Raw genomic sequence first — 26,936 nt, forward strand, 5'->3', positions numbered from 1 at the left:
TATCTGTTATTCAATGTGTTTCTATGGGCTAATAGCAGTAAGGACTGTCTGTTATTCAATGTGTTTCTATGGGCTAATAGCAGTAAGGACTATCTGTTATTCAATGTGTTTCTATTGGCTAATAGCAGTAAGGACTATCTGTTATTCAATGTGTTTCTATGGGCTAATAGCAGTAAGGGCAAAAATATTTTTCATCAAATACTTTTTTTGATACTTCAAGTGGACCTTAAAATTCAACATCAAATAGCTAAATGATTCTTGGTTTGTCCTTAAAATAATTCAATATAGCTCAGTAGAACCCTTTCCCCAGACCGTTAATGGGTTAACAACGTGATTTCCTCTTGTTGCTCCTCGTTGAAACAAGCAAGGTGTTGTAGCAAACTAATCTTTACAGCAGCAACACAGCAGAAATAGAATGAATAGAACAGGCTTGGAACCTCGAACCCTGGGGATTTGTCATGGTTACACTCGACAATGGCTGCCTGGTATTGTGATGCAATCATTTCCATGGTAATGTAGAATGTTCACTCAAATTATGTTAATTGCTTTGTCTCATGCAAATGGAATGGTTTTTTGTTTGTATTGTCAGTTGAGTTGAATCAACAAATCACAGCACATTTTGATGGGTTCACTTCCTGCTTTACTTCCTGCTTTGCTTCTATGGGTACTTCTATAGGTGAAGAGAAAATGTGTGTAAATCAAAATATATATATTTTGCTATTCAAAAGGTTATTACGGTGACTGCAGTCAGTTGGCTGGCCAATAACTATCATCCCAAATTCCATGAACGTCACAGCCGCAGCTCGTTCTTTCTCTCAGCTTGTGGCTTGTTTCTCCTTAATGGTCAAACTGATCTGTCTGTCCAGGAGTCTGATAGATGAGGTCTACTGCCCCTTCCATGCTGCGCTGTGTGTTGTTGTTTTACACACTGTCTGTGTGTGTGTGTGTGTGTGTGTGTGTGTGTGTGTGTGTGTGTGTGTGTGTGTGTGATACAGACGTCTGATAGATGAGGTCTACTCCCCGTTCCCTGCTGTACTGCGTTGTGGGAACCTGGCATCCGATGTCCAGGTGTTCCCCAGACCTGAGCCTGTGTTCCTGGATGAAGAAATCGACCCTATGCCCCGACACATCCTCACAGGTACCTAACAGACTCTCTAAATCGACCCTATGCCCGACACATCCTCACAGGTACCAAACAGACTCTCTAAATCGACCCTATGCCCCGACACATCCTCACAGGTACCTAACAGACTCTCTAAATCGACCCTATGCCCCGACACATCCTCACAGGTACCTAACAGACTCTCTAAATCGACCCTATGCCCCGACACATCCTCACAGGTACCTAACAGACTCTCTAAATCGACCCTATGCCCCGACACATCCTCACAGGTACCTAACAGACTCTCTAAATCGACCCTATGCCCCGACACATCCTCACAGGTACCTAACAGACTCTCTAAATCGACCCTATGCCCCGACACATCCTCACAGGTACCTAACAGACTCTCTAAACCGACCTTATGCCCCGACACTTCCTCACAGGTACCTAACAGACTCTCTAAATCGACCCTATGCCCCGACACATCCTCACAGGTACCTAACAGACTCTCTAAATCGACCCTATGCCCCGACACATTCTCACAGGTACCTAACAGACTCTCTAAATCGACCCTATGCCCCAACACATGCTCACAGGTACCTAACAGACTCTCTAAATCGACCCTATGCCCCGACACATCCTCACAGGTACCTAACAGACTCTCTAAATCGACCCTATGCCCCGACACATCCTCACAGGTATCTAACAGACTCTCTAAATCGACCTTATGCCCCGACACATCCTCACAGGTACCTAACAGACTCTCTAAATCGACCCTATGCCCCGACACATCCTCACAGGTACCTAACAGACTCTAAATGATGGAGTAGCCCAATCAGAGCTCTGACCTCAATCCAGTCAGTGGAGTGACCCAATCAGAGCTCTGACCTCAATCCAGTCAGTGGAGTGACCCAATCAGAGCTCTGACCCCAATCCAGTCAGTGGAGTGACCCAATCAGAGCTCTGACCCCAATCCAGTCAGTGGAGTGACCCAATCAGAGCTCTGACCCCAATCCAGTCAGTGGAGTGACCCAATCAGAGCTCTGACCCCAATCCAGTCAGTGGAGTGACCCAATCAGAGCTCTGACCCCAATCCAGTCAGTGGAGTGACCCAATCAGAGCTCTGACCCCAATCCAGTCAGTGGAGTGACCCAATCAGAGCTCTGACCCCAATCCAGTCAGTGGAGTGACCCAATCAGAGCTCTGACCCCAATCCAGTCAGTGGAGTGACCCAATCTGAGCTCTGACCCCAATCCAGTCAGTGGAGTGACCCAATCAGAGCTCTGACCCCAATCCAGTCAGTGGAGTGACCCAATCAGAGCTCTGACCCCAATCCAGTCAGTGGAGTGACCCAATCAGAGCTCTGACCCCAATCCAGTCAGTGGAGTGACCCAATCAGAGCTCTGACCCCAATCCAGTCAGTGGAGTGACCCAATCAGAGCTCTGACCTCAATCCAGTCAGTGGAGTGACCCAATCAGAGCTCTGACCCCAATCCAGTCAGTGGAGTGACCCAATCAGAGCTCTGACCTCAATCCAGTCAGTGGAGTGACCCAATCAGAGCTCTGACCCCAATCCAGTCAGTGGAGTGACCCAATCAGAGCTCTGACCCCAATCCAGTCAGTGGAGTGACCCAATCAGAGCTCTGACCTCAATCCAGTCAGTGGAGTGACCCAATCAGAGCTCTGACCCCAATCCAGTCAGTGGAGTGACCCAATCAGAGCTCTGACCTCAATCCAGTCAGTGGAGTGACCCAATCAGAGCTCTGACCCCAATCCAGTCAGTGGAGTGACCCAATCAGAGCTCTGACCCCAATCCAGTCAGTGGAGTGACCCAATCAGAGCTCTGACCCCAATCCAGTCAGTGGAGTGACCCAATCAGAGCTCTGACCTCAATCCAGTCAGTGGAGTGACCCAATCAGAGCTCTGACCCCAATCCAGTCAGTGGAGTGACCCAATCAGAGCTCTGACCCCAATCCAGTCAGTGGAGTGACCCAATCAGAGCTCTGACCCCAATCCAGTCAGTGGAGTGACCCAATCAGAGCTCTGACCCCAATCCAGTCAGTGGAGTGACCCAATCAGAGCTCTGACCCCAATCCAGTCAGTGGAGTGACCCAATCAGAGCTCTGACCTCAATCCAGTCAGTGGAGTGACCCAATCAGAGCTCTGACCCCAATCCAGTCAGTGGAGTGACCCAATCAGAGCTCTGACCCCAATCCAGTCAGTGGAGTGACCCAATCAGAGCTCTGACCCCAATCCAGTCAGTGGAGTGACCCAATCAGAGCTCTGACCCCAATCCAGTCAGTGGAGTGACCCAATCAGAGCTCTGACCCCAATCCAGTCAGTGGAGTGACCCAATCAGAACTCTGACCCCAATCCAGTCAAACATTTGTGCCATGACTTAAAATTTGCTGTCCATCAATGCTTCCCAAGAAACTTGCCAGAGCTTTGAACAGTTTTGTAGAAAATGACGGTCAAATATAATACAAATATAATCTAGGTGTGCAAAGTTGGTAGCGACCTATCCCAGCAGGCTCACAGCTAATGGCTGACCCAAGATGCTTCCACCAAGTGTCATCTAAGGGGAGGTTGAGAATGATCCAATTATGACATTTCAGTTTTGTGTTTTTGGTGTGTAGATTAGTGGCAAAAGTCCTTATTTAAATGCATAAAACTCTTGAGTCACTGTCACAACAAAATATAAACAGAAGTTCAAGAGGTTTGCAGACTCTAGGCGCTGTATGTTCTCTACCATCCCAGTCACCTGACTTCGTCATCTTCACTTCAACTGTGTTCAACTCTCTCTTACGGACTTTCCCACGTTCTTGATAAACTATCACAGTTCATTGATTTAGATGTGTTATTGCACGTTGTGTATACTGCCATTCCACTTCAAGCTGCCAATAACTAGGTGCCAAACTGTGTTCCAGATCTGGAGATAGTTGGTTTCATAGAGATAGGAGACATCTCCAGTCCTCCTGTCATGTCCAGACACCTGGTCCTGCCTATCGCTGTCAATAAAGGTTAGTTACCGCTTCTAACTAATACCACACATGGTGTTCTAACCTTCTAGAATATCCTTCTAAATTACTGTTGTCATGTTCTAAAATAGTTTTATATTATAAAAGACTGTTCTAATGTTCTAAATGAGTGTTCTAAAAGACTGTTCTAATGGTCTAAAAGAGTGTTCTAAAATGAGTGTTCTAATGTTCTAAAAGAGTGTTCTAAAATGAGTGTTCTAATGAGTTTTATTGTTGTGTTCTTGGTTCCAGAGGTGGATGACGTGGGTCCAGGAACCACAGAGGAGCCAGAGGAGGAGACATCAGCCAACCAGCAGGCAGGGAAGGTCCCCAACTTCTGTGTCCTACTCCATGGCAGTCTGAAGGTGGAGGGCATGGTGGCGCTGGTGCAGCTGGGGTAAGATAGTACTATGTTCTGTTATAACACATTATAGAGGTTCATAACGTGCTTATAGCAGGTTATAGAGGGCATGGTGTCTCTGGGTAAGATATTAATGTTTTATTCTTTTCTCTCTCAATTCAATTTGCTTTATTGGAGATTTACAATATTAACAATTACAATATTGATTATTATTATTTTAAACGGGACAATAGGAACAAAGATAACTCAGGATCAAAATAACCAACTCGTTGAACGATAACAATAAGTATACAGTAGAGGACATGTGCAGGTTGATTGGTCTGTCAGACACTGTCTCTCATCTTATGGCAGGCAGCAATGTAGTGCGCTGCCAACCCACAGCTCTCTGCGACCTCCCCCAACAGGACGGGTAGCCCTATCCTCATCAGAGAGCTCTTTGATGTAGTGGTCTGCCAACCCACAGCTCTCTGCCAACCCACAGCTCTCTGCGGCCTCCCCCAACAGGACGGGTAGCCCTATCCTCATCAGAGAGCTCTTTGATGTAGTGGTCTGCCAACCCACAGCTCTCTGCGTCCTCCCCCAACAGGACGGGTAGCCCTATCCTCATCAGAGAGGTCTTTGATGTAGTGGTCTGCCAACCCACAGCTCTCTGCGTCCTCCCCCAACAGAACGGGTAGCCCTATCCTCATCAGAGAGGTCTTTGATGTAGTGGTCTGCCAACCCACAGCTCTCTGCGTCCTCCCCCAACAGAACGGGTAGCCCTATCCTCATCAGAGAGGTCTTTGATGTAGTGGTCTGCCAACCCACAGCTCTCTGCGTCCTCCCCCAACAGGACGGGTAGCCCTATCCTCATCAGAGAGCTCTTTGAAACGTGGAATAAGGGTTTCAGATCTGGGGAAATTACACTCTGTAACTGTTTAATATTTGTAACATTTTCTCTCTGTAGCCCAGAGTGGTATGGTATGCTGTACTCCCAGGCAGACAGCAAGAAGAAGTCTAATCTGATGATGTCTCTGTTTGAGCCTGGACCTGAGCCTTTACCCTGGCTGGGCAAGGTGTCTCAGCTAGGACCTATATCAGGTAGCTAATCAAACGGTTAATTAACCCCCCGAACCTGTCCAGAGATCTACCAGCTGACAATGGTAGCTTGATTTTCTGACCTTTTAACCTCTCTCTCTTTCAGATGCAGCTGAGAACCCGTACGGGGAGGATGACAGTAAGAGTCCTTTCCCACTGCAGCCTAAGATCAAACGCAGCTACGCTCAGAACGTCACTGTCTGGATCAAAGCTAGCGGACTGCAGGTACAGATAACGGGCTGTAGAAATAGAAGCTAGCCGACTGCAGGTACAGATAACGGGCTGTAGAAATAGAAGCTAGCCGACTGCTGGTACAGATAACGGGCTGTAGAAATAGAAGCTAGCCGACTGCTGGTACAGATAACGGGCTGTAGAAATAGAAGCTAGCGGACTGCAGGTACAGATAACGGGCTGTAGAAATAGAAGCTAGCGGACTGCAGGTACAGATAACGGGCTGTAGAAATAGAAGCTAGCGGACTGCAGGTACAGATAACGGGCTGTAGAAATAGAAGCTAGTGGACTGCAGGTACAGATAACGGGCTGTAGAAATAGAAGCTAGCCGACTGCAGGTACAGATAACAGGCTGTAGAAATAGAAGCTAGCCGACTGCGGGTACAGATAAAGGGCTGTAGAAATAGAAGCTCGCGGACTGCAGGTACAGATAACGGGCTGTAGAATTAGAAGCTAGCCGACTGCTGGTACAGATAACGGGCTGTAGAAATAGAAGCTAGCGGACTGCAGGTACAGATAACGGGCTGTAGAAATAGAAGCTACGGACTGCGGGTACAGATAACGGGCTGTAGAAATGGAAGCTAGCGGACTGCAGGTACAGATAACGGGCTGTAGAAATAGAAGCTAGCGGACTGCAGGTACAGATAACGGGCTGTAGAAATAGAAGCTAGCCGACTGCAGGTACAGATAACGGGCTCCTGATAGCCGAGTGGAATTACGAAAGACCATGATTGGAGATGTGTTAAGGCCTCACTGTAAGGATTATGTTGATTGGTTGAGAGGTGCTTGACTTCCTGTGTGTCAACCAATCAACAGACTGATGTGCAGAAGATCCTGAGGAACGCCAGGAAACTGCCAGAGAAGACTCAGACATTCTACAAGGTAGTCACTGTCTGAGACATACAAACAATCACCCATAGAAGGTCATATTTGGGGCCTCCCGGGTGGTGCCGTGGTCTAGGTCACTGCATCGCAGTGCTAGCTGTGCCACCAGAGACTCTGGGTTCGAGCCCAGGCTCTGTTGCAGCCGGCCGCGACCGGGAGGTCCGTGAAAAGGGGGTAAAATTCTAAATGAAAAATAATACATAAAAATAATAAATAAGGTAATATTCAACAGTGAGAAAGTTCTGGGATGGATACCTAAGGTTTCCTGATTTAACCTGGGTCATGTTCAATGGTCGCAAACATGGAGGTAGAATCATTTTCCGTTGCAAAACGTTTTACAACGTTTTGATGTTGTGCCCTAATGAACACAATCCTGGTTCTGACTGCCTATTATTATGTTCACTCGATAATGGAGGTAAACTGATCTATTCATTCTATAATGGAGGTAAACTGATCTATTCATTCTATAATGGAGGTAAACTGATCTATTCACTCTATAATGGAGGTAAACTGATCTATTCACTCTATAATGGAGGTAAACTGATCTATTCACTCTATAATAGAGGTAAACTGATCTATTCACTCTATAATGGAGGTAAACTGATCTATTCATTCTATAATGGAGGTAAACTGATCTATTCACTCTATAATGGAGGTAAACTGATCTATTCACTCTATAATGGAGGTAAACTGATCTATTCATTCTATAATGGAGGTAAACTGATCTATTCATTCTATAATGGAGGTAAACTGATCTATTCATTCTATAATGGAGGTAAACTGATCTATTCATTCTATAATAGAGGTAAACTGATCTATTCATTCTATAATGGAGGTAAACTGATCTATTCATTCTATAATAGAGGTAAACTGATCTATTCATTCTATAATGGAGGTAAACTGATCTATTCACTCTATAATGGAGGTAAACTGATCTATTCATTCTATAATGGAGGTAAACTGATCTATTCACTCTATAATGGAGGTAAACTGATCTATTCACTCTAATGGGTGAAACTGATCTATTCACTCTATAATAGAGGTAAACTGATCTATTCACTCTATAATGGAGGTAAACTGATCTATTCACTCTATAATGGAGGTAAACTGATCTATTCACTCTATAATAGAGGTAAACTGATCTATTCACTCTATAATGGAGGTAAACTGATCTATTCACTCTATAATAGAGGTAAACTGATCTATTCATTCTATAATGGAGGTAAACTGATCTGTCCACTCTATAATGGAGGTAAACTGATCTATTCATTCTATAATGGAGGTAAACTGATCTATTCATTCTATAATGGAGGTAAACTGATCTATTCACTCTATAATGGAGGTAAACTGATCTATTCATTCTATAATGGAGGTAAACTGATCTATTCACTCTATAATGGAGGTAAACTGATCTATTCATTCTATAATGGAGGTAAACTGATCTATTCACTCTATAATGGAGGTAAACTGATCTATTCATTCTATAATGGAGGTAAACTGATCTATTCACTCTATAATAGAGGTAAACTGATCTATTCATTCTATAATGGAGGTAAACTGATCTATTCATTCTATAATGGAGGTAAACTGATCTATTCACTCTATAATAGAGGTAAACTGATCTATTCATTCTATAATGGAGGTAAACTGATCTATTCATTCTATAATGGAGGTAAACTGATCTATTCATTCTATAATGGGTGTGAACTGATCTATTCATTCTATAATAGAGGTAAACTGATCTATTCACTCTATAATGGAGGTAAACTGATCTATTCATTCTATAAGAGGTAAACTGATCTATTCACTCTATAATGGAGGTAAACTGATCTATTCATTCTATAAGAGGTAAACTGATCTATTCATTCTATAATGGGTGTGAACTGATTTATTCATTATATAATGGAGGTAAACTGATTTATTCATTATATAATGGAGGTAAACTGATCTATTCATTCTATAATGGAGGTAAACTGATCTATTCACTCTATAATGTGTGTAAATTAATTCCTCTATATGTTGTCTATTGCTAGCAGCACCATTTCACATTCTGGGTCTGTAAATATACAGTTGAAGTCGGAAGTTTACATACATCTTAGCCTAAATATATTTAAACTCAGTTTTTCACTATTCCTGACATTTAATCTTAGTAAAAATTCCCTGTCTTTGGTCAGTTAGGATCACCACTTTATTTTAAGAATGTGAAATGTCAGAATAATACTAGTGTGATTTATTTCAGCTTTTATTTCTTTCTTCACATTCCCAGTGGGTCAGAAGTTTACATACACTCAATTAGTATTTGGTAGAATTGCCTTTAAATTGTTTAACTTGGGTCAAACGTTTCGAGTAGCCTTCCACAAGCTTCCCAGAATAAGTTGGGTGAATTTTGTCCCATTCCTCCTGACAGAGCTGTGTAACTGAATCAGGTGTGTAGGCCTCCTTGCTCGCACACACTTTTTCAGTTCTGCCCACAAGTTTTCTATAGGACTGATGTCAGGGCTTTGTGATGGCCACTCCAATATTTTGCCACAACTTTGAAGTATGCTTGGGGTCATTGTCCATTTGGAAGACCCATTTGCGACCAAGCTTTAACTTCCTGACTGATGTCTTGAGATGTTGCTTTAATATATCAACATAATTGTCCATCCTCATGATGTCATCTATTTTGTGAAGTGCACCAGACCCTCCTGCAGCAAAGCACCCGCACAACATGATGTTGGGATGGTGTTCTTCGGCTTGCAAAGCATCCCCCATTTTTTATTTTTGTTTCATCAGACCAGAAGACATTTCTCCAAAAAGTACAATCTTTGTCCCCATGTGCAGTTGCAAACTGTCTTTTTTTTATGGCGGTTTTGGAGCAGTGGCTTCCACCATGCTGAGCGGCCTTTCAGGTTATGTCGATATAGGACTCATTTTACTGTGGATATAGATACTTTTGTACCTGTTTCCTCCAGCATCTTCACAAGGTCCTTTGCTGTTGCTCTGGGATTGATTTGCACTTTTCGCACCAAAGTACGTTCATCTCTAGGAGACAGAACGCGTCTCCTTCCTGAGCGTTATGACGACTGCGTGGTCCCATGGTGTTTATACATGCGTACTGTTGTTTGGACAGATGAACATGGTACCTTCAGGCGTTTGGAAATTGCTCCTGAGGTCTTGTCTGATTTCTTTTGATTTTCCCGTTATGTCAAGCAAAGAGACACTGAGTTTGAAGGTTGGTCTGGAAATACATCCACACCAACTGACGTCAATTAGCCTATCAGAAGCTTCTAAAGCCATGACATCATTTTCTGGAATTTTCCAAGCTGTTTAAAGGCACAGTAAACTTCTGACCCACTGGAATTGTGATACTGTAAATGAATCTGTCGGAAAAATGACTTAGATGTGGTTGAAAAACAAGTTTTAATGTCTCCAACTGTACTTGGTGAATAAAAGTGATGTTTATTTAGTTGCGTGTCTCCATCTGCCCACCAGGAGCTGAACCGTCTGCGGAAGGCAGCGCTGGCGTTTGGTTTCTGGGAGCTGCTGAAGGGCGTGGCAGAGCTGTTAGAGAGGAGTGTACCCTGCTGCCAGACACTGCTCACCCCGACGCAGCCTTCCAGCTATCACACGCTGCCAAGCAGCTTAAACTGGCCTCCACAGGAGACTCCCAGTACGCTGCCTTCGACCAGAACATCAACCCCATGCACACCGACTTCTCTGGGGGAGGAGCTGGCATGTAGAGGAAGGAAGACTGCTTCTGCCCGTTGTGTCCTCTCTAATGCCCAGGAAGCCGAGTCCTCTCTAATGTCCAGGAAGCCCCGAGTCCTAGTAGATGTTGGCCTGTGTCCTCTCTAATGCCCAGGAAGCTCAGATTCAAGTAGAGATGTTGGCCTGTGTCCTCTAATGCCCAGGAAGCTCAGATTCAAGTAGAGATGTTGGCCTGTGTCCTCTAATGCCCAGGAAGCTCCGATTCAAGTAGAGATGTTGGCCTGTGTCCTCTCTCACGCCCAGGAAGCTCCCAATACAGCTTTGTAAGTGTTAGTTGCTCAGTGAAACTCCATATTTGGTGAGTAACTATCTTAATTTACTCCCGTTACAGCCAGTATGTCATTTCAGAAAATATCGAAAAACCCCTTTGGCACCTCCAATGAGGCTTTTCCCCCCCTCGATTCCTTGTACATTTGTATTTAGACCTAATAATGAATGAAATAATGTATTTTGACAATTTGAATCTGAGCTTCCTGGGTTGTTAGAGAGGAGCCCCGTCATGCTCAACATCTCTAAATCCTATAGGCTCTGGTCTAAAGTAGTGCACTATATAGGGAATAGGGAATAGGGCTCTGGTCTAAATTAGTGCACTATATAGGGAATAGGGTGCTGTTTCAGACTACTAGAATGGCACACCAACTGTTTAAAGTTAAGGCTTCACATGTGTTTTTGACCATATCGTTTTTATAACTTTCCTAATGAATAAATGAAAAAAAAAAAAGGTTTATTTTTTCCAACGATGAGTATTTTTTTATTAATCTTTACACAATTTACCCAGGAAGTGGAGCTGCTCATATTGATTGACGTGACAAAAACATACATCTTATGTGACTTTCCCCTGAGGATGTTTGTTAGCAGGAAAACGTCTTACTACAACGGAAAATTCCAAGGTTCTCCTAACTGGGACTTCTGGAAATGTTGAGGAAAAATACTGGAATTTAGTCAACCTAGATGAGATGATGGGAAGCAGAGGTTGTTGGAGGTCAAATATAAAAAAAAAAAGTCAGTTAGACTTCCTCTTCTTGGTCCGGAACCTCTTCCGCCTCTGTTTGTACAGGTGGCGGAAATTGATGAGAAGCCCTGCAAACACAACAGACGAATATTGTTAAGTCATAAGTTGATGAACTCTTTATATATGAGGGTGTGGCCGATGTTACATGTACACAGCCTTTAAAGATGGACACCTCAATATTGTCACAAAGAGTAATTACCCTATAACTGCAAAGGTGGACAGTATGTATATTGATCCATTTTTTCACAACTCACCGATGACCATGAGAGGTAGGTAGATATAGAGGACACAGGAGAAGCTGGCAGAGGAGCCCAGGGCCTCAGGTAGAGGGATACTGAACAGTCTGCTCTGGTCAAACACTGAGATGGACTGGACCACTGCAACCGCTGGAGAGGGGGGAAAGAGAACTGCTGAGTAAATGGACTGGACCACTGGAGAGGTAGGGGGGGAGAGGGAACTGTTGAGTAATATGTTACCCAGGTATTCTGTCCATTCTTCAGGCTTCCCATTGCCTCTTAGTATTACTGTACACCCGTAAACTAACTCACCTTCAGCCAGCACCCCCAGAGGGTACAGGACTATCCCAACGGTGTCCCTATAAACTAACGCACCCCCAGAGGGTACAGGACTATCCCAACGGTGTCCCTATAAACTAACGCACCCCCAGAGGGTACAGGACTATCTGACGGTGTCCCTATAAACTAACGCACCCCCAGAGGGTACAGGACTATCTGACGGTGTCCCTATAAACTAACGCACCCCCAGAGGGTACAGGACTATCTGACGGTGTCCCTGTAAACTAACGCACCCCCAGAGGGTACAGGACTATCCCAACGGTGTCCCTGTAAACTAACGCACCCCTAGAGGGTACAGAACTATCTGACGGTGTCCCTGTAAACTAACGCACACCCAGAGGGTACAGGACTATCCCAAAGGTGTACCCGTAAACTCACCTTCAGCCAGCACCCCCAGAGGATACAGGGGTATCCAGACGGTGTACCTCAGCCAGGTGATCGTCTTCCACTCTGTGTCGATACAACCCAGCATGTAGAATGGATACCTGGGGGGAGGAATGGATTTTCATTGGGGGGAAAAATGGCATCCTGAAAACAAGAAGTAAAGCATACATTTTCTTTGCTGTTATTCATGAGCTACACACAGAGATCTGTGTCAGTGTTGTGGAATAAAAGAGGGTAACATCTACAGAGGAAACTGGACAGATAACTCTACCATTGAATCTTACGCATGGCTGAGGAAGGTTCTTGACGATCGGCCATTTTGCTTCCACAGCCATACAACACACACACAGAGAGCATGAATGACCCCTTTATGTACAGTAGGCTTATAATCCCACCTAAACATCTCTATAGCACTCCAGAGGTAGAAGACAGTATATACCACCTAAACATCTCTATACCACCTAAACATCTCTATACCCACCTAAAGATCTCTATACCACCTAAACATCTCTATACCCACCTAAACATCTCTATACCCACCTAAACATCTCTATACCCACCTAAAGATCTCTATACCCACCTAAAGATCTCTATAGCGCTCCAGAGGTAGAAGACAATATATACCACCTAAACATCTCTAAAACCACCCCAGAGGTAGAAGACAGTATATACCACCTAAACATCTCTATACCCACCTAAACATCTCTAAAACCACTCCAGAGGTAGAAGACCGTATATACCACCTAAAGATCTCTATAGCGCTCCAGAGGTAGAAGACAGTATATACCACCTAAACATCTCTATACCCACCTAAACATCTCTATACCCACCTAAACATCTCTATACCCACCTAAACATCTCTATACCCACCTAAACATCTCTATACCCACCTAAACATCTCTATACCCACCTAAACATCTCTATACCCACCTAAACATCTCTATACCACCTAAACATCTCTATACCCACCTAAACATCTCTATACCCACCTAAACATCTCTATACCCACCTAAACATCTCTATACCCACCTAAACATCTCTATACCCACCTAAACATCTCTATACCCACCTAAACATCTCTATACCCACCTAAACATCTCTATACCCACCTAAACATCTCTATAGCGCTCCAGAGGTAGAAGACAGTATATACCACCTAAACATCTCTATACCCACCTAAAGATCTCTATACCCACCTAAAGATCTCTATACCCACCTAAAGATCTCTATACCCACCTAAAGATCTCTATACCCACCTAAAGATCTCTATACCCACCTAAAGATCTCTATACCCACCTAAACATCTCTATACCCACCTAAAGATCTCTATACCCACCTAAAGATCTCTATACCCACCTAAAGATCTCTATACCCACCTAAAGATCTCTATAGCGCTCCAGAGGTAGAAGACAAAGAAGACCACTGGTTTGTTGTGCATCTCCTGCAGGCTGCCGAGGATGATGAAGAGGATGAAGTTCCTACCAATCACCTGGAGATGAAGAGCACCACAGTACAGAGTCACAAACACCAGAGAGACTGACAGAAAGATGTCAACTCCACAGTACACAGAGTCACAAACACCAGAGAGACTGATAGAAAGATGTCAACTCCACAGTACAGAGTCACAAACACCAGAGAGACTGGTGACTGACTCCACGTAGAACGTTAGAAAAATCATTAAAACCGTTGTTAACACCTAATAACAAGTAAACTACCTGTGTTGTAGAGTGATAAACGACCACAGTAAACTACCTGTGTTGTAGAGTGATGAACGACCACAGTAAACTACCCGTGTTGTAGAGTGATGAACGACCACAGTAAACTACCTGTGTTGTAGAGTATGATAAACGACCACAGTAAACTACCCGTGTTGTAGAGTGATAAACGACCACAGTAAACTACCTGTGTTGTAGAGTATGATAAACGACCACAGTAAACTACCTGTGTTGTAGAGTATGATAAACGACCACAGTAAACTACCCGTGTTGTAGAGTGATGAACGACCACAGTAAACTACCTGTGTTGTAGAGTATGATAAACGACCACAGTAAACTACCCGTGTTGTAGAGTATGATAAACGACCACAGTAAACTACCCCTGTGTTGTAGAGTATGATAAACGACCACAGTAAACTACCCGTGTTGTAGAGTGATGAACGACCACAGTAAACTACCTGTGTTGTAGAGTATGATAAACGACCACAGTAAACTACCCGTGTTGTAGAGTGATGAACGACCACAGTAAACTACCTGTGTTGTAGAGTATGATAAACGACCACAGTAAACTACCTGTGTTGTAGAGTGATGAACGACCACAGTAAACTACCCTGTGTTGTAGAGTGATGAACGACCACAGTAAACTACCTGTGTTGTAGAGTATGATAAACGACCACAGTAAACTACCCGTGTTGTAGAGTGATGAACCACCACAGTAAACTACCTGTGTTGTAGAGTATGATAAACGACCACAGTAAACTACCCGTGTTGTAGAGTGATGAACGACCACAGTAAACTACCTGTGTTGTAGAGTATGATAAACGACCACAGTAAACTACCCGTGTTGTAGAGTGATGAACGACCACAGTAAACTACCTGTGTTGTAGAGTATGATAACTACCCGTGTTGTAGAGTATGATGAACGACCACAGTAAACTACCTGTGTTGTAGAGTCTGATGAACGACCACAGTAAACTACCCGTGTTGTAGAGTATGATAAACGACCACAGTAAACTACCCCTGTGTTGTAGAGTATGATGAACGACCACAGTAAACTACCTGTGTTGTAGAGTATGATGAACGACCACAGTAAACTACCTGTGTTGTAGAGTATGATAAACGACCACAGTAAACTACCTGTGTTGTAGAGTGATAAACGATCACAGTAAACTACCCGTGTTGTAGAGTATGATAACGACCACAGTAAACTACCCGTGTTGTAGAGTCTGATGAACGACCACAGTAAACTACCCGTGTTGTAGAGTATGATAAACGACCACAGTAAACTACCCCTGTGTTGTAGAGTATGATGAACGACCACAGTAAACTACCTGTGTTGTAGAGTATGATGAACGACCACAGTAAACTACCCGTGTTGTAGAGTATGATAAACGACCACAGTAAACTACCCGTGTTGTAGAGTATGATAAACGACCACAGTAAACTACCTGTGTTGTAGAGTATGATAAACGACCACAGTAAACTACCTGTGTTGTAGAGTATGATTGATAAACGACCACAGTAAACTACCTGTGTTGTAGAGTATGATAAACGACCACAGTAAACTACCTGTGTTGTAGAGTATGATTGATAAACGACCACAGTAAACTACCCCTGTGTTGTAGAGTATGATAAACGACCACAGTAAACTACCCCTGTGTTGTAGAGTATGATAAACGACCACAGTAAACTACCTGTGTTGTAGAGTATGATAAACGACCACAGTAAACTACCTGTGTTGTAGAGTATGATAAACGACCACAGTAAACTACCTGTGTTGTAGAGTATGATAAACGACCACAGTAAACTACCTGTGTTGTAGAGTATGATTGATAAACGACCACAGTAAACTACCTGTGTTGTAGAGTATGATAAACGACCACAGTAAACTACCTGTGTTGTAGAGTATGATAAACGACCACAGTAAACTACCTGTGTTGTAGAGTATGATTGATAAACGACCACAGTAAACTACCTGTGTTGTAGAGTATGATAAACGACCACAGTAAACTACCTGTGTTGTAGAGTATGATTGATAAACGACCACAGTAAACTACCCGTGTTGTAGAGTATGATAAACGACCACAGTAAACTACCCCTGTGTTGTAGAGTATGATAAACGATGACAGTAAACTACCCCTGTGTTGTAGAGTATGATGAACGACCACAGTAAACTACCCCTGTGTTGTAGAGTATGATAAACGACCACAGTAAACTACCTGTGTTGTAGAGTATGATTGATAAACGACCACAGTAAACTACCCCTGTGTTGTAGAGTATGATGAACGACCACAGTAAACTACCTGTGTTGTAGAGTATGATGAACGACCACAGTAAACTACCTGTGTTGTAGAGTATGATAAACGACCACAGTAAACTACCTGTGTTGTAGAGTGATAAACGATCACAGTAAACTACCCGTGTTGTAGAGTATGATAACGACCACAGTAAACTACCCGTGTTGTAGAGTATGATAAACGACCACAGTAAACTACCTGTGTTGTAGAGTATGATTGATAAACGACCACAGTAAACTACCTGTGTTGTAGAGTATGATAAACGACCACAGTAAACTACCTGTGTTGTAGAGTATGATTGATAAACGACCACAGTAAACTACCTGTGTTGTAGAGTATGATAAACGACCACAGTAAACTACCTGTGTTGTAGAGTATGATTGATAAACGACCACAGTAAACTACCCGTGTTGTAGAGTATGATAAACGACCACAGTAAACTACCCCTGTGTTGTAGAGTATGATAAACGATGACAGTAAACTACCCCTGTGTTGTAGAGTATGATGAACGACCACAGTAAACTACCTGTGTTGTAGAGTATGATAAACGACCACAGTAAACTACCTGTGTTGTAGAGTGATAAACGACCACAGTAAACTACCCCTGTGTTGTAGAGTCTGATGAACGACCACAGTAAACTACCCGTGTTGTAGAGTATGATAAACGACCACAGTAAACTACCCGTGTTGTAGAGTATGATGAACGACCACAGTAAACTACCTGTGTTGTAGAGTATGATTGATAAACGACCACAGTAAACTACCTGTGTTGTAGAGTATGATTGATAAACGACCACAGTAAACTACCTGTGTTGTAGAGTATGATAAACGACCACAGTAAACTACCTGTGTTGTAGAGTATGATGAACGACCACAGTAAACTACCTGTGTTGTAGAGTATGATGAACGACCACAGTAAACTACCCCTGTGTTGTAGAGTATGATAAACGACCACAGTAAACTACCCGTGTTGTAGAGTATGATGAACGACCACAGTAAACTACCTGTGTTGTAGAGTATGATAAACGACCACAGTAAACTACCCGTGTTGTAGAGTATGATAAACGACCACAGTAAACTACCTGTGTTGTAGAGTATGATGAACGACCACAGTAAACTACCTGTGTTGTAGAGTATGATGAACGACCACAGTAAACTACCCGTGTTGTAGAGTATGATAAACGACCACAGTAAACTACCCGTGTTGTAGAGTATGATAAACGACCACAGTAAACTACCCCTGTGTTGTAGAGTATGATAAACGACCACAGTAAACTACCCGTGTTGTAGAGTATGATAAACGACCACAGTAAACTACCCGTGTTGTAGAGTATGATAAACGACCACAGTAAACTACCCCTGTGTTGTAGAGTATGATAAACAACCACAGTAAACTACCCGTGTTGTAGAGTATGATAAACGACCACAGTAAACTACCCGTGTTGTAGAGTATGATGAACGACCACAGTAAACTACCCGTGTTGTAGAGTATGATAAACGACCACAGTAAACTACCTGTGTTGTAAAGTGATGAACGACCACAGTAAACTACCTGTGTTGTAGAGTATGATGAACGACCACAGTAAACTACCCGTGTTGTAGAGTGTGATGAACGACCACAGTAAACTACCTGTGTTGTAAAGTATGATAAACGACCACAGTAAACTACCTGTGTTGTAAAGTATGATAAACGACCACAGTAAACTACCTGTGTTGTAGAGTATGATGAACGACCACAGTAAACTACCTGTGTTGTAGAGTATGATGAACGACCACAGTAAACTACCCGTGTTGTAGAGTATGATAAACGACCACAGTAAACTACCTGTGTTGTAGAGTATGATAAACGACCACAGTAAACTACCTGTGTTGTAGAGTATGATAAACGACCACAGTAAACTACCCCTGTGTTGTAGAGTCTGATAAACGACCACAGTAAACTACCCGTGTTGTAGAGTATGATAAACGACCACAGTAAACTACCTGTGTTGTAAAGTGATAAACGACCACAGTAAACTACCCCTGTGTTCCCTGATGCTGTCCGTGTTGAAGTGGCGTTTGTGCCAACAGCGAATGCTCAGATTGAAAGTAGAGTACCTGAAAACAAAGACAGTACCATACCTGTATAAAGGCAGGAACCACCGCAGCCTTGACCACTCCAAACATAGCATTGAGGACTTCTACACTGGCTAATATTTGGCAGAAAAACATCACGTCGGAGATGGTGTAGAATGTGTCATAGAGAGAATCTGAAAGGGGGGGGGGGGACAGTTGAAAATATATGGTCATGCCATGTCCTTCACTGCCAGAGTTGACCATTTACACTGTTTTCTGAACAAATGCAAACTCAGCCAGACTGGCTCAAACAAGCTCATGTCTAACTGAAGTGATTCACCTTGTCATGTCTAACTGAAGTGATTCACCTTGTCCCAGTATAAAGAGTCATATGGTCATGTCTAACTGAAGTGATTCACCTTGTCATGTCTAACTGAAGTGATTCACCTTGTCATGTCTCACTGAAGTGATTCACCTTGTCATGTCTAACTGAAGTGATTCACCTTGTCATGTCTAACTGAAGTGATTCACCTTGTCATGTCTCACTGAAGTGATTCACCTTGTCATGTCTCACTGAAGTGATTCACCTTGTCATGTCTAACTGAAGTGATTCACCTTGTCATGTCTAACTGAAGTGATTCACCTTGTCATGTCTAACGGAAGTGATTCACCTTGTCATGTCTAACTGAAGTGATTCACCTTGTCCCAGTATAAAGAGTCGGATGGTCATTTCTAACTGAAGTGATTCACCTTGTCCCAGTATAAAGAGTCGGATGGTCATTTCTAACTGAAGTGATTCACCTTGTCATGTCTAACTGAAGTGATTCACCTTGTCATGTCTAACTGAAGTGATTCACCTTGTCATGTCTAACTGAAGTGATTCACCTTGTCATGTCTAACTGAAGTGATTCACCTTGTCCCAGTATAAAGAGTCATATGGTCATGTCTAACTGAAGTGATTCACCTTGTCATGTCTAACTGAAGTGATTCACCTTGTCCCAGTATAAAGAGTCATATGGTCATGTCTAACTGAAGTGATTCACCTTGTCATGTCTAACTGAAGTGATTCACCTTGTCATGTCTAACTGAAGTGATTCACCTTGTCATGTCTAACTGAAGTGATTCACCTTGTCATGTCTCACTGAAGTGATTCACCTTGTCATGTCTAACTGAAGTGATTCACCTTGTCATGTCTAACGGAAGTGATTCACCTTGTCATGTCTAACGGAAGTGATTCACCTTGTCATGTCTAACTGAAGTGATTCACCTTGTCCCAGTATAAAGAGTCGGATGGTCATTTCTAACTGAAGTGATTCACCTTGTCCCAGTATAAAGAGTCATATGGTCATGTCTAACTGAAGTGATTCACCTTGTCATGTCTAACTGAAGTGATTCACCTTGTCCCAGTATAAAGAGTCATATGGTCATGTCTAACTGAAGTGATTCACCTTGTCATGTCTAACTGAAGTGATTCACCTTGTCCCAGTATAAAGAGTCATATGGTCATGTCTAACTGAAGTGATTCACCTTGTCCCAGTATAAAGAGCCGGATGGTCATGTTGACGAAGATCCAGGAGAAGCCCAAGAACTGAACCAGGTTGTAGGTGAACAGAAAAGCTTTCTTCAGAGTGATGTATGCTGGGAAGAAATTCACAATATAGGTCACATGTCACATTCTCTGCCTGTATTTCTTACACATAAAAATACAGTGTGTTATACTCACAGTCCTCCGACAGCCTTGACTCCATGTTCAGTCGATTCTTTTTCTCCTCCTGGAAAGTTACAACAGACGAACGCAACGAATATATATACAGTAAGTGTTCTATATTATTATATTGTTATGAATCAATTATAGCATATAAATGTGAAGTAGTCACTGTCACAATGTGCTAATGATGCTCTTCCCTCACCGCAGAGACAGACAGGCAGGCAGACAGGCAGGCAGACAGGCAGGCAGACAGGCAGACACACAAACAGACAGACAGGCAGGCAGACACAGGCAGACAGGCAGGCAGACACACAGACACTCTCATTAATGAGCCTTATCTGCTGTAACACCAAATGTATCCTGACATCCTGAATTAGCATTACAGGACTTTACCTTCTCCCGTAGCTCCATCTCAGCGTCAGACTCGTCCATCCAGCGGTCGAAGTCAGGAGCCAGGAACAGAGGTTTCTTCTCCTGTAGGGTGAGTCTGTCCCACCAGCCACTCAGCTGCTTACGCACTGTGATGTTAACCTGGCGTTGTGTCGACCTGTGGCTCACCTGGAGAACACATGATATCTATTAGATTAGAATAACCAACCACACACACACACACACACACACACACACACACACACACACACACACACACACACACACACACACTCTAGTAAAAACAGTCTATTATTCAGAATAGTCTAGTTAACAGTATATTATTATTCAGAATATTCCATCTAGTAAACAGTACCTCTGTCTTCACAGCATTAAGAAACGGCAGACTAAACTCATAATCATTCTGTCCTCTTGCTCCATGGCCCTGGGCTGGAAACAAAGAAACAAAATGATCATTTGTTTCTTCAAAGCCATGCTCTAATGGTAGGTGAATGAGTCTTCAAAGCCATGCTCTAATGGTAGGTAGGTGAATGAGTCTTCAAAGCCATGCTCTAATGGTAGGTAGGTGAATGATTCTTCAAAGCCATGCTCTAATGGTAGGTGAATGAGTCTTCAAAGCCATGCTCTCATGGTAGGTGAATGAGTCTTCAAAGCCATGCTCTAATGGTAGGTAGGTGAATGAGTCTTCAAAGCCATGCTCTAATGGTAGGTGAATGAGTCTTCAAAGCCATGCTCTAATGGTAGGTAGGTGAATGAGTCTTCAAAGCCATGCTCTAATGGTAGGTGAATGAGTCTTCAAAGCCATGCTCTAATGGTAGGTAGGTGAATGAGTCTTCAAAGCCATGCTCTAATGGTAGGTAGGTGAATGATTCTTCAAAGCCATGCTCTAATGGTAGGTGAATGAGTCTTCAAAGCCATGCTCTCATGGTAGGTGAATGAGTCTTCAAAGCCATGCTCTAATGGTAGGTAGGTGAATGAGTCTTCAAAGCCATGCTCTCATGGTAGGTGAATGAGTCTTCAAAGCCATGCTCTAATGGTAGGTAGGTGAATGAGTCTTCAAAGCCATGCTCTCATGGTAGGTAGGTGAATGAGTCTTCAAAGCCATGCTCTCATGGTAGGTAGGTGAATGAGTCTTCAAAGCCATGCTCTCATGGTAGGTAGGTGAATGATTCTTCAAAGCCATGCTCTAATGGTAGGTGAATGAGTCTTCAAAGCCATGCTCTAATGGTAGGTGAATGAGTCTTCAAAACCATGCTCTCATGGTAGGTGTCTTCTAGTTGATAATACTGTAATAAAGAATACGTACCCCTGAATTGGAGGACATTATCATGCACGCTGATGTCAATATTCTGCAAGAGAAGAGAAGACAGTACAGACTACATTATGAGTTGCTCCTCTTTAGACTCTACCAAAGAGGATACAGACTACATCATGAGTTAAAGTTGCTCCTCTTTAGACTCTACCAATGAGGATACAGACTACATCATGAGTTAAAGTTGCTCCTCTTTAGACTCTACCAAAGAGGATACAGACTACATCATGAGTTAAAGTTGCTCCTCTTTAGACTCTACCAACGAGGATACAGACTACATCATGAGTTAAAGTTGCTCCTCTTTAGACTCTACCAACGAGGATACAGACTACATCATGAGTTAAAGTTGCTCCTCTTTAGACTCTACCAATGAGGATACAGACTACATCATGAGTTAAAGTTGCTCCTCTTTAGACTCTACCAATGAGGATACAGACTACATCATGAGTTAAAGTTGCTCCTCTTTAGACTCTACCAACGAGGATACAGACTACATCATGAGTTAAAGTTGCTCCTCTTTAGACTCTACCAACGAGGATACAGACTACATCATGAGTTAAAGTTGCTCCTCTTTAGACTCTACCAATGAGGATACAGACTACATCATGAGTTAAAGTTGCTCCTCTTTAGACTCTACCAACGAGGATACAGACTACATCATGAGTTAAAGTTGCTCCTCTTTAGACTCTACCAAAGAGGATACAGACAACTGGTTTGTGTTGTCGATGCAAATGAAAGCAGTCAGGACTCGTTATCAGCCCCTAGTCTATCTGTGAAGAGGAAGTCTCGCTGTGTCAAAACACTATCTTCAAACACCATCTCCATGCACTTAACATGTAGACCACACTGATGTTATTTACCACCTCTGAACAGGCCCGCTAGCCACCTCTGAAGAAGCCCGCTAGCCACTCTGAAGAAGTTATTATGGACACATCACAGTGACTCAGTTATTATGGACACATCACAGTGACTCAGTTATTATGGACACATCACAGTGACTCAGTTATTATGGACACATCACAGTGACTCAGTTATTATGGATACATCATTCTCAGAAACACAAGCATACAATTGTATTTATATTATATTCTGGGGCGGTAGGGTAGCCTAGTGGTTAGAGCGTTGGGTCAGTAACCAGCAGGTAGCCTAGTGGTTAGAGCGTTGGGCCAGTAACCAGCAGGTAGCCTAGTGGTTAGAGCGTTGGGTCAGTAACCAGCAGGTAGCCTAGTGGTTAGAGCGTTGGGTCAGTAACCAGCAGGTAGCCTAGTGGTTAGAGCGTTGGGTCAGTAACCAGCAGGTAGCCTAGTGGTTAGAGCGTTGGGCCAGTGACCAGCAGGTAGCCTAGTGGTTAGAGCGTTGGGTCAGTGACCAGCAGGTAGCCTAGTGGTGAGAGCGTTGGGCCAGTAACCAGCAGGTAGCCTAGTGGTTAGAGCGTTGGGTCAGTAACCAGCAGGTAGCCTAGTGGTTAGAGCGTTGGGCCAGTGACCAGCAGGTAGCCTAGTGGTTAGAGCGTTGGGCCAGTGACCAGCAGGTAGCCTAGTGGTTAGAGCGTTGGGTCAGTGACCAGCAGGTGGCCTAGTGGTTAGAGCGTTGGGTCAGTAACCAGCAGGTGGCCTAGTGGTTAGAGCGTTGGGTCAGTAACCAGCAGGTAGCCTAGTGGTTAGAGCATTGGGTCAGTAACCAGCAGGTAGCCTAGTGGTTAGAGCGTTGGGCCAGTAACCAGCAGGTAGCCTAGTGGTTAGAGCGTTGGGTCAGTGACCAGCAGGTAGCCTAGTGGTTAGAGCGTTGGGCCAGTGACCAGCAGGTAGCCTAGTGGTTAGAGCGTTGGGTCAGTGACCAGCAGGTAGCCTAGTGGTGAGAGCGTTGGGCCAGTAACCAGCAGGTAGCCTAGTGGTTAGAGCGTTGGGTCAGTAACCAGCAGGTGGCCTAGTGGTTAGAGCGTTGGGTCAGTAACCAGCAGGTAGCCTAGTGGTTAGAGCGTTGGGTCAGTAACCAGCAGGTAGCCTAGTGGTTAGAGCGTTGGGCCAGTAACCAGCAGGTAGCCTAGTGGTTAGAGCGTTGGGCCAGTAACCAGCAGGTAGCCTAGTGGTTAGAGCGTTGGGCCAGTAACCAGCAGGTAGCCTAGTGGTTAGAGCGTTGGACTAGTAACCAGCAGGTAGCCTAGTGGTTAGAGCGTTGGGCCAATAACCAGCAGGTAGCCTAGTGGTTAGAGCGTTGGGCCAGTGACCAGCAGGTAACATAGTGGTTAGAGTGTTGGGCCAGTAACCAGCAGGTAGCCTAGTGGTGAGAACGTTGGGCCAGTAAACAGCAGGTAGCCTAGTGGTTAGAGCGTTGGGCCAGTAACCAGCAGGTAGACTAGTGGTTAGAGTGTTGGGCCAGTAACCAGCAGGTAGCCTAGTGGTTAGAGCGTTGGACTAGTAACCAGCAGGTAGCCTAGTGGTTAGAGCGTTGGGCCAGTAACCAGCAGGTAGCCTAGTGGTTAGAGCGTTGGGCTAGTAACCAGCAGGTAGCCTAGTGGTTAGAGTGTTGGGCCAGTAACCAGCAGGTAGCCTAGTGGTTAGAGCATTGGACCAGTAAACAGCAGGTAGCCTAGTGGTTAGAGTGTTGGGCCAGTAACCAGCAGGTAGCCTAGTGGTTAGAGCGTTGGGCCAGTAACCAGCAGGTAGCTTAGTGGTTAGTGTTGGGCCAGTAACCAGCAGGTAGCCTAGTGGTTAGTGTTGGGCCAGTAACCAGCAGGTAGCCTAGTGGTTAGAGCCAGTAACCAGCAGGTAGCCTAGTGGTTAGAGCGTTGGGCATTGGGCCCAGTAACCAGCAGGTAGCCTAGTGGTTAGAGCGTTGGGCCAGTAACCAGCAGGTAGCCTAGTGGTTAGAGCGTTGGGCCAGTAACCAGCAGGTAGCCTAGTGGTTAGAGCGTTGGGCCCAGTAACCAGCAGGTAGCCTAGTGGTTAGAGCGTTGGACTAGTAACCAGCAGTAACCAGCAGGTAGCCTAGTGGTTAGAGCGTTGGGCCAGTAACCAGCAGGTAGCCTAGTGGTTAGAGCGTTGGGCCAGTAACCAGCAGGTAGCCTAGTGGTTAGAGCCAGTAACCAGCAGGTAGCCTAGTGGTTAGAGCGTTGGACTAGTAACCAGCAGGTAGCCTAGTGGTGGTTAGAGCAGGTAGCCTTGGTTGGGCCAGTAACCAGCAGGTAGCCTAGTGGTTAGAGAGCGTTGGACTAGTAACCAGCATAACCAGCAGGTAGCCTAGTGGTTAGAGTGTTGGGTCAGTGACCAGCAGGTAGCCTAGTGGTTAGAGCGTTGGGTCAGTAACCAGCAGGTAGCCTAGTGGTTAGAGCGTTGGGTCAGTAACCAGCAGGTAGCCTAGTGGTTAGAGCGTGGGTCAGTAACCAGCAGGAGCCTAGTGGTTAGAGTGTTGGACTAGTAACCAGCAGGTAGCCTAGTGGTTAGAGCGTTGGGCCGGTAACCAGCAGGTAGCCTAGTGGTTAGAGCGTTGGGCCGGTAACCAGCAGGTAGCCTAGTGGTTAGAGCGTTGGACTAGTAACCGAAAGGTTGCAAGATCAAATCCCTGAGCTGACAAGGTACAAATCTGTCGTTCTGCCCCTGAACAGGCAGTTAACCCACTGTTCCTAGGCCGTCATTGAAAATAAGAATTTGTTCTTAACTGACTTGCCTAGTTAAATAAATCAAAATGATTTTCTATAATGCAATGATAGCCTACTCAGTCACATTAGGGCTACATCCTCATGCTAAGGGTCGATTCTCAACCCAATGTGAACTTCGGAGTACAGTGTTTGTGAGCGGTGTATTTATTGCCTCTGGGTGACAGGTCATCTCTACTCACCTGCGCGTCAATCAGCTCCACTCGCAGGTAGATGTCCTCATGCCGCTGAGCCCAGTAGACGTGAGGAGTCAGCGTCTGCTGCATCGCACCTGTTGAGAATATCAGCGCAATTCACGAAAGCATAAAAAAAAAAAAAACTAAAATAACATGCCGGACGATGTGTCTCTCTTGCGGAAGCCGTCGAGGAGCCAGAATATTCTATGGACCTAGCGTGCACGCTCACGAAAGGTCGTTGCGATACGTGCTCGTTCACCAGTCACTGTTGGTCACGTGGTGTCAATGTTTACGGAAGCTGCATCATGCGAAGTTTATAGAGGCTAAAAGTTGGCGATATTTTGCGTATTCTTGGCAATCAGCATGCTCCTAATAACGTGTTGAAGTTGTTTTTTTTTTTTTGTAGTGATCGTTTTCCAGCTAACATGCAGGCGGAATCACCCGTAACGTCTCCGACATTTGATTTGTTAGACTCGTGTGGTAAATTTCGTGTGCTGGTTGGGGTCACGGGTAGTGTGGCAGCGCTCAAAGTGCCTCTGTTGGTCTCCCAACTTCTAGAGTTGCCCGGGGTAAGTAGATAGGCATCTAACTGGGATGTATTTCCTGCTAGCTATATTTGGATTCATTTTTTAAAATAATTTTTTAAAATGAACTATTAATTATTATATATATAGTTATGTATATATATATTTGTATTTATTTTGATTTATTAGAGAAAGAAGAAAAATGCCATATATATATATATATATATATAACCCACTGTTATATATATATAAAAATGCTATATTTTTATATATATAATAAATAATATTGCATATTTTTATATAATATATTTGGATTCATGAGTCAGCGTTACTCAAACAGGTCAACCGTTGCTCTCTGTGACCTGCACATTATACCGCTGGAGGACGATGTGCACCTTGTATCAAACCAAATCTATCGCTGTATTGTCAAGAGGGTTATTGTGCCATTTAATGGAAACTGACGGGGAAATTCCATACGCAAATAATGATTTACAGATTTATAGTCACGACGTTACACTTGTAATATCAGGTAATCTCAGCATTAACGTAACAGGTTAATGCTACCACATCCGGTTTTCAGCAGAAAAGGAAGCTAGGTTGAATTAGCTCTATCCCGAAAATCTGTTATGTAGATAGGCCTAGATAATCAACACTTCTAATAGCAGGTCATATTGAGGCCGAGCTAAATTATCAAACCCCTTTACCTGCCC

The 26,936-nt window shown here is 44.0% G+C and overlaps 2 protein-coding genes and 2 long non-coding RNA genes across 7 annotated transcripts in view; 2 read left to right on the forward strand and 2 right to left on the reverse strand.

Moving 5' to 3' along the window:
• Positions 1-11,148, forward strand: part of LOC118358809 (integrator complex subunit 14) — a 35,604-nt gene extending 24,456 nt beyond the window's left edge. Inside the window, 8 exon segments of the mRNA XM_052513698.1 lie at positions 996-1,138; positions 4,030-4,122; positions 4,372-4,516; positions 5,427-5,560; positions 5,664-5,782; positions 6,605-6,670; positions 10,148-10,223; positions 10,226-11,148. Coding sequence (XP_052369658.1) covers positions 996-1,138; positions 4,030-4,122; positions 4,372-4,516; positions 5,427-5,560; positions 5,664-5,782; positions 6,605-6,670; positions 10,148-10,223; positions 10,226-10,395 — 946 coding nt within the window. The 3' untranslated portion in view covers positions 10,396-11,148.
• On the forward strand, positions 7,118-7,668 carry LOC127927390 (uncharacterized). Its single transcript, XR_008127274.1, has 3 exons — positions 7,118-7,208; positions 7,389-7,538; positions 7,659-7,668. It is a non-coding gene; the product is annotated as an uncharacterized LOC127927390 (long non-coding RNA).
• A 257-nt stretch (positions 11,149-11,405) lies between the features above and the next one.
• On the reverse strand, positions 11,406-26,262 carry LOC118359387 (very-long-chain (3R)-3-hydroxyacyl-CoA dehydratase). Its single transcript, XM_052513700.1, has 11 exons — positions 25,709-26,262; positions 21,866-21,908; positions 20,915-20,988; positions 20,563-20,727; positions 20,185-20,233; positions 19,989-20,099; positions 18,528-18,655; positions 13,771-13,883; positions 12,389-12,495; positions 11,690-11,821; positions 11,406-11,503 (listed from the first exon to the last, which is right to left on the reverse strand). Exons 1-11 carry the CDS (start codon positions 25,790-25,792, stop codon positions 11,427-11,429), a joined length of 1,083 nt encoding a protein of 360 aa, XP_052369660.1. The 5' UTR covers positions 25,793-26,262; the 3' UTR covers positions 11,406-11,426.
• Positions 15,408-18,440, reverse strand: LOC127927389 (uncharacterized). Of its 4 annotated transcripts, XR_008127270.1 has the most exons (5): positions 17,567-17,798; positions 17,331-17,488; positions 17,128-17,213; positions 15,679-16,686; positions 15,408-15,639 (listed from the first exon to the last, which is right to left on the reverse strand). It is a non-coding gene; the product is annotated as an uncharacterized LOC127927389 (long non-coding RNA). The 4 variants fall into 4 exon arrangements; XR_008127271.1 differs by lacking the exons at positions 17,128-17,213; positions 17,567-17,798 and adding an exon at positions 17,805-17,971 and having other exon boundaries at positions 15,679-17,010; positions 17,253-17,488; XR_008127272.1 differs by lacking the exons at positions 17,128-17,213; positions 17,331-17,488; positions 17,567-17,798 and adding an exon at positions 18,115-18,440 and having other exon boundaries at positions 15,679-17,010.
• Positions 26,263-26,936: the final 674 nt, after the last annotated feature.

The sequence above is a fragment of the Oncorhynchus keta genome, unplaced genomic scaffold (assembly GCF_023373465.1).
Source record: "Oncorhynchus keta strain PuntledgeMale-10-30-2019 unplaced genomic scaffold, Oket_V2 Un_scaffold_1379_pilon_pilon, whole genome shotgun sequence".
In the NCBI taxonomy this organism is placed as follows: Eukaryota; Metazoa; Chordata; class Actinopteri; order Salmoniformes; family Salmonidae; genus Oncorhynchus; species Oncorhynchus keta.

What these genes read in the sequence shown, in the direction of transcription:
- LOC118359387 (XM_052513700.1), bottom strand. Translation starts at nt 25,792, where the DNA reads ATGCAGCAGACGCTGACTCCTCACGTCTACTGGGCTCAGCGGCATGAG. An exon ending in TGGAGCTGATTGACGCGCAG is followed by an intron (nt 21,909 to 25,708) that starts GTGAGTAGAGAT and finishes CTTCTCTTGCAG; the next exon opens with AATATTGACATCAGCGTGCA. An exon ending in AGCGCTATAGAGATCTTTAG is followed by an intron (nt 12,496 to 13,770) that starts GTGGGTATAGAG and finishes TCCTCCCCCCAG; the next exon opens with GTATCCATTCTACATGCTGG.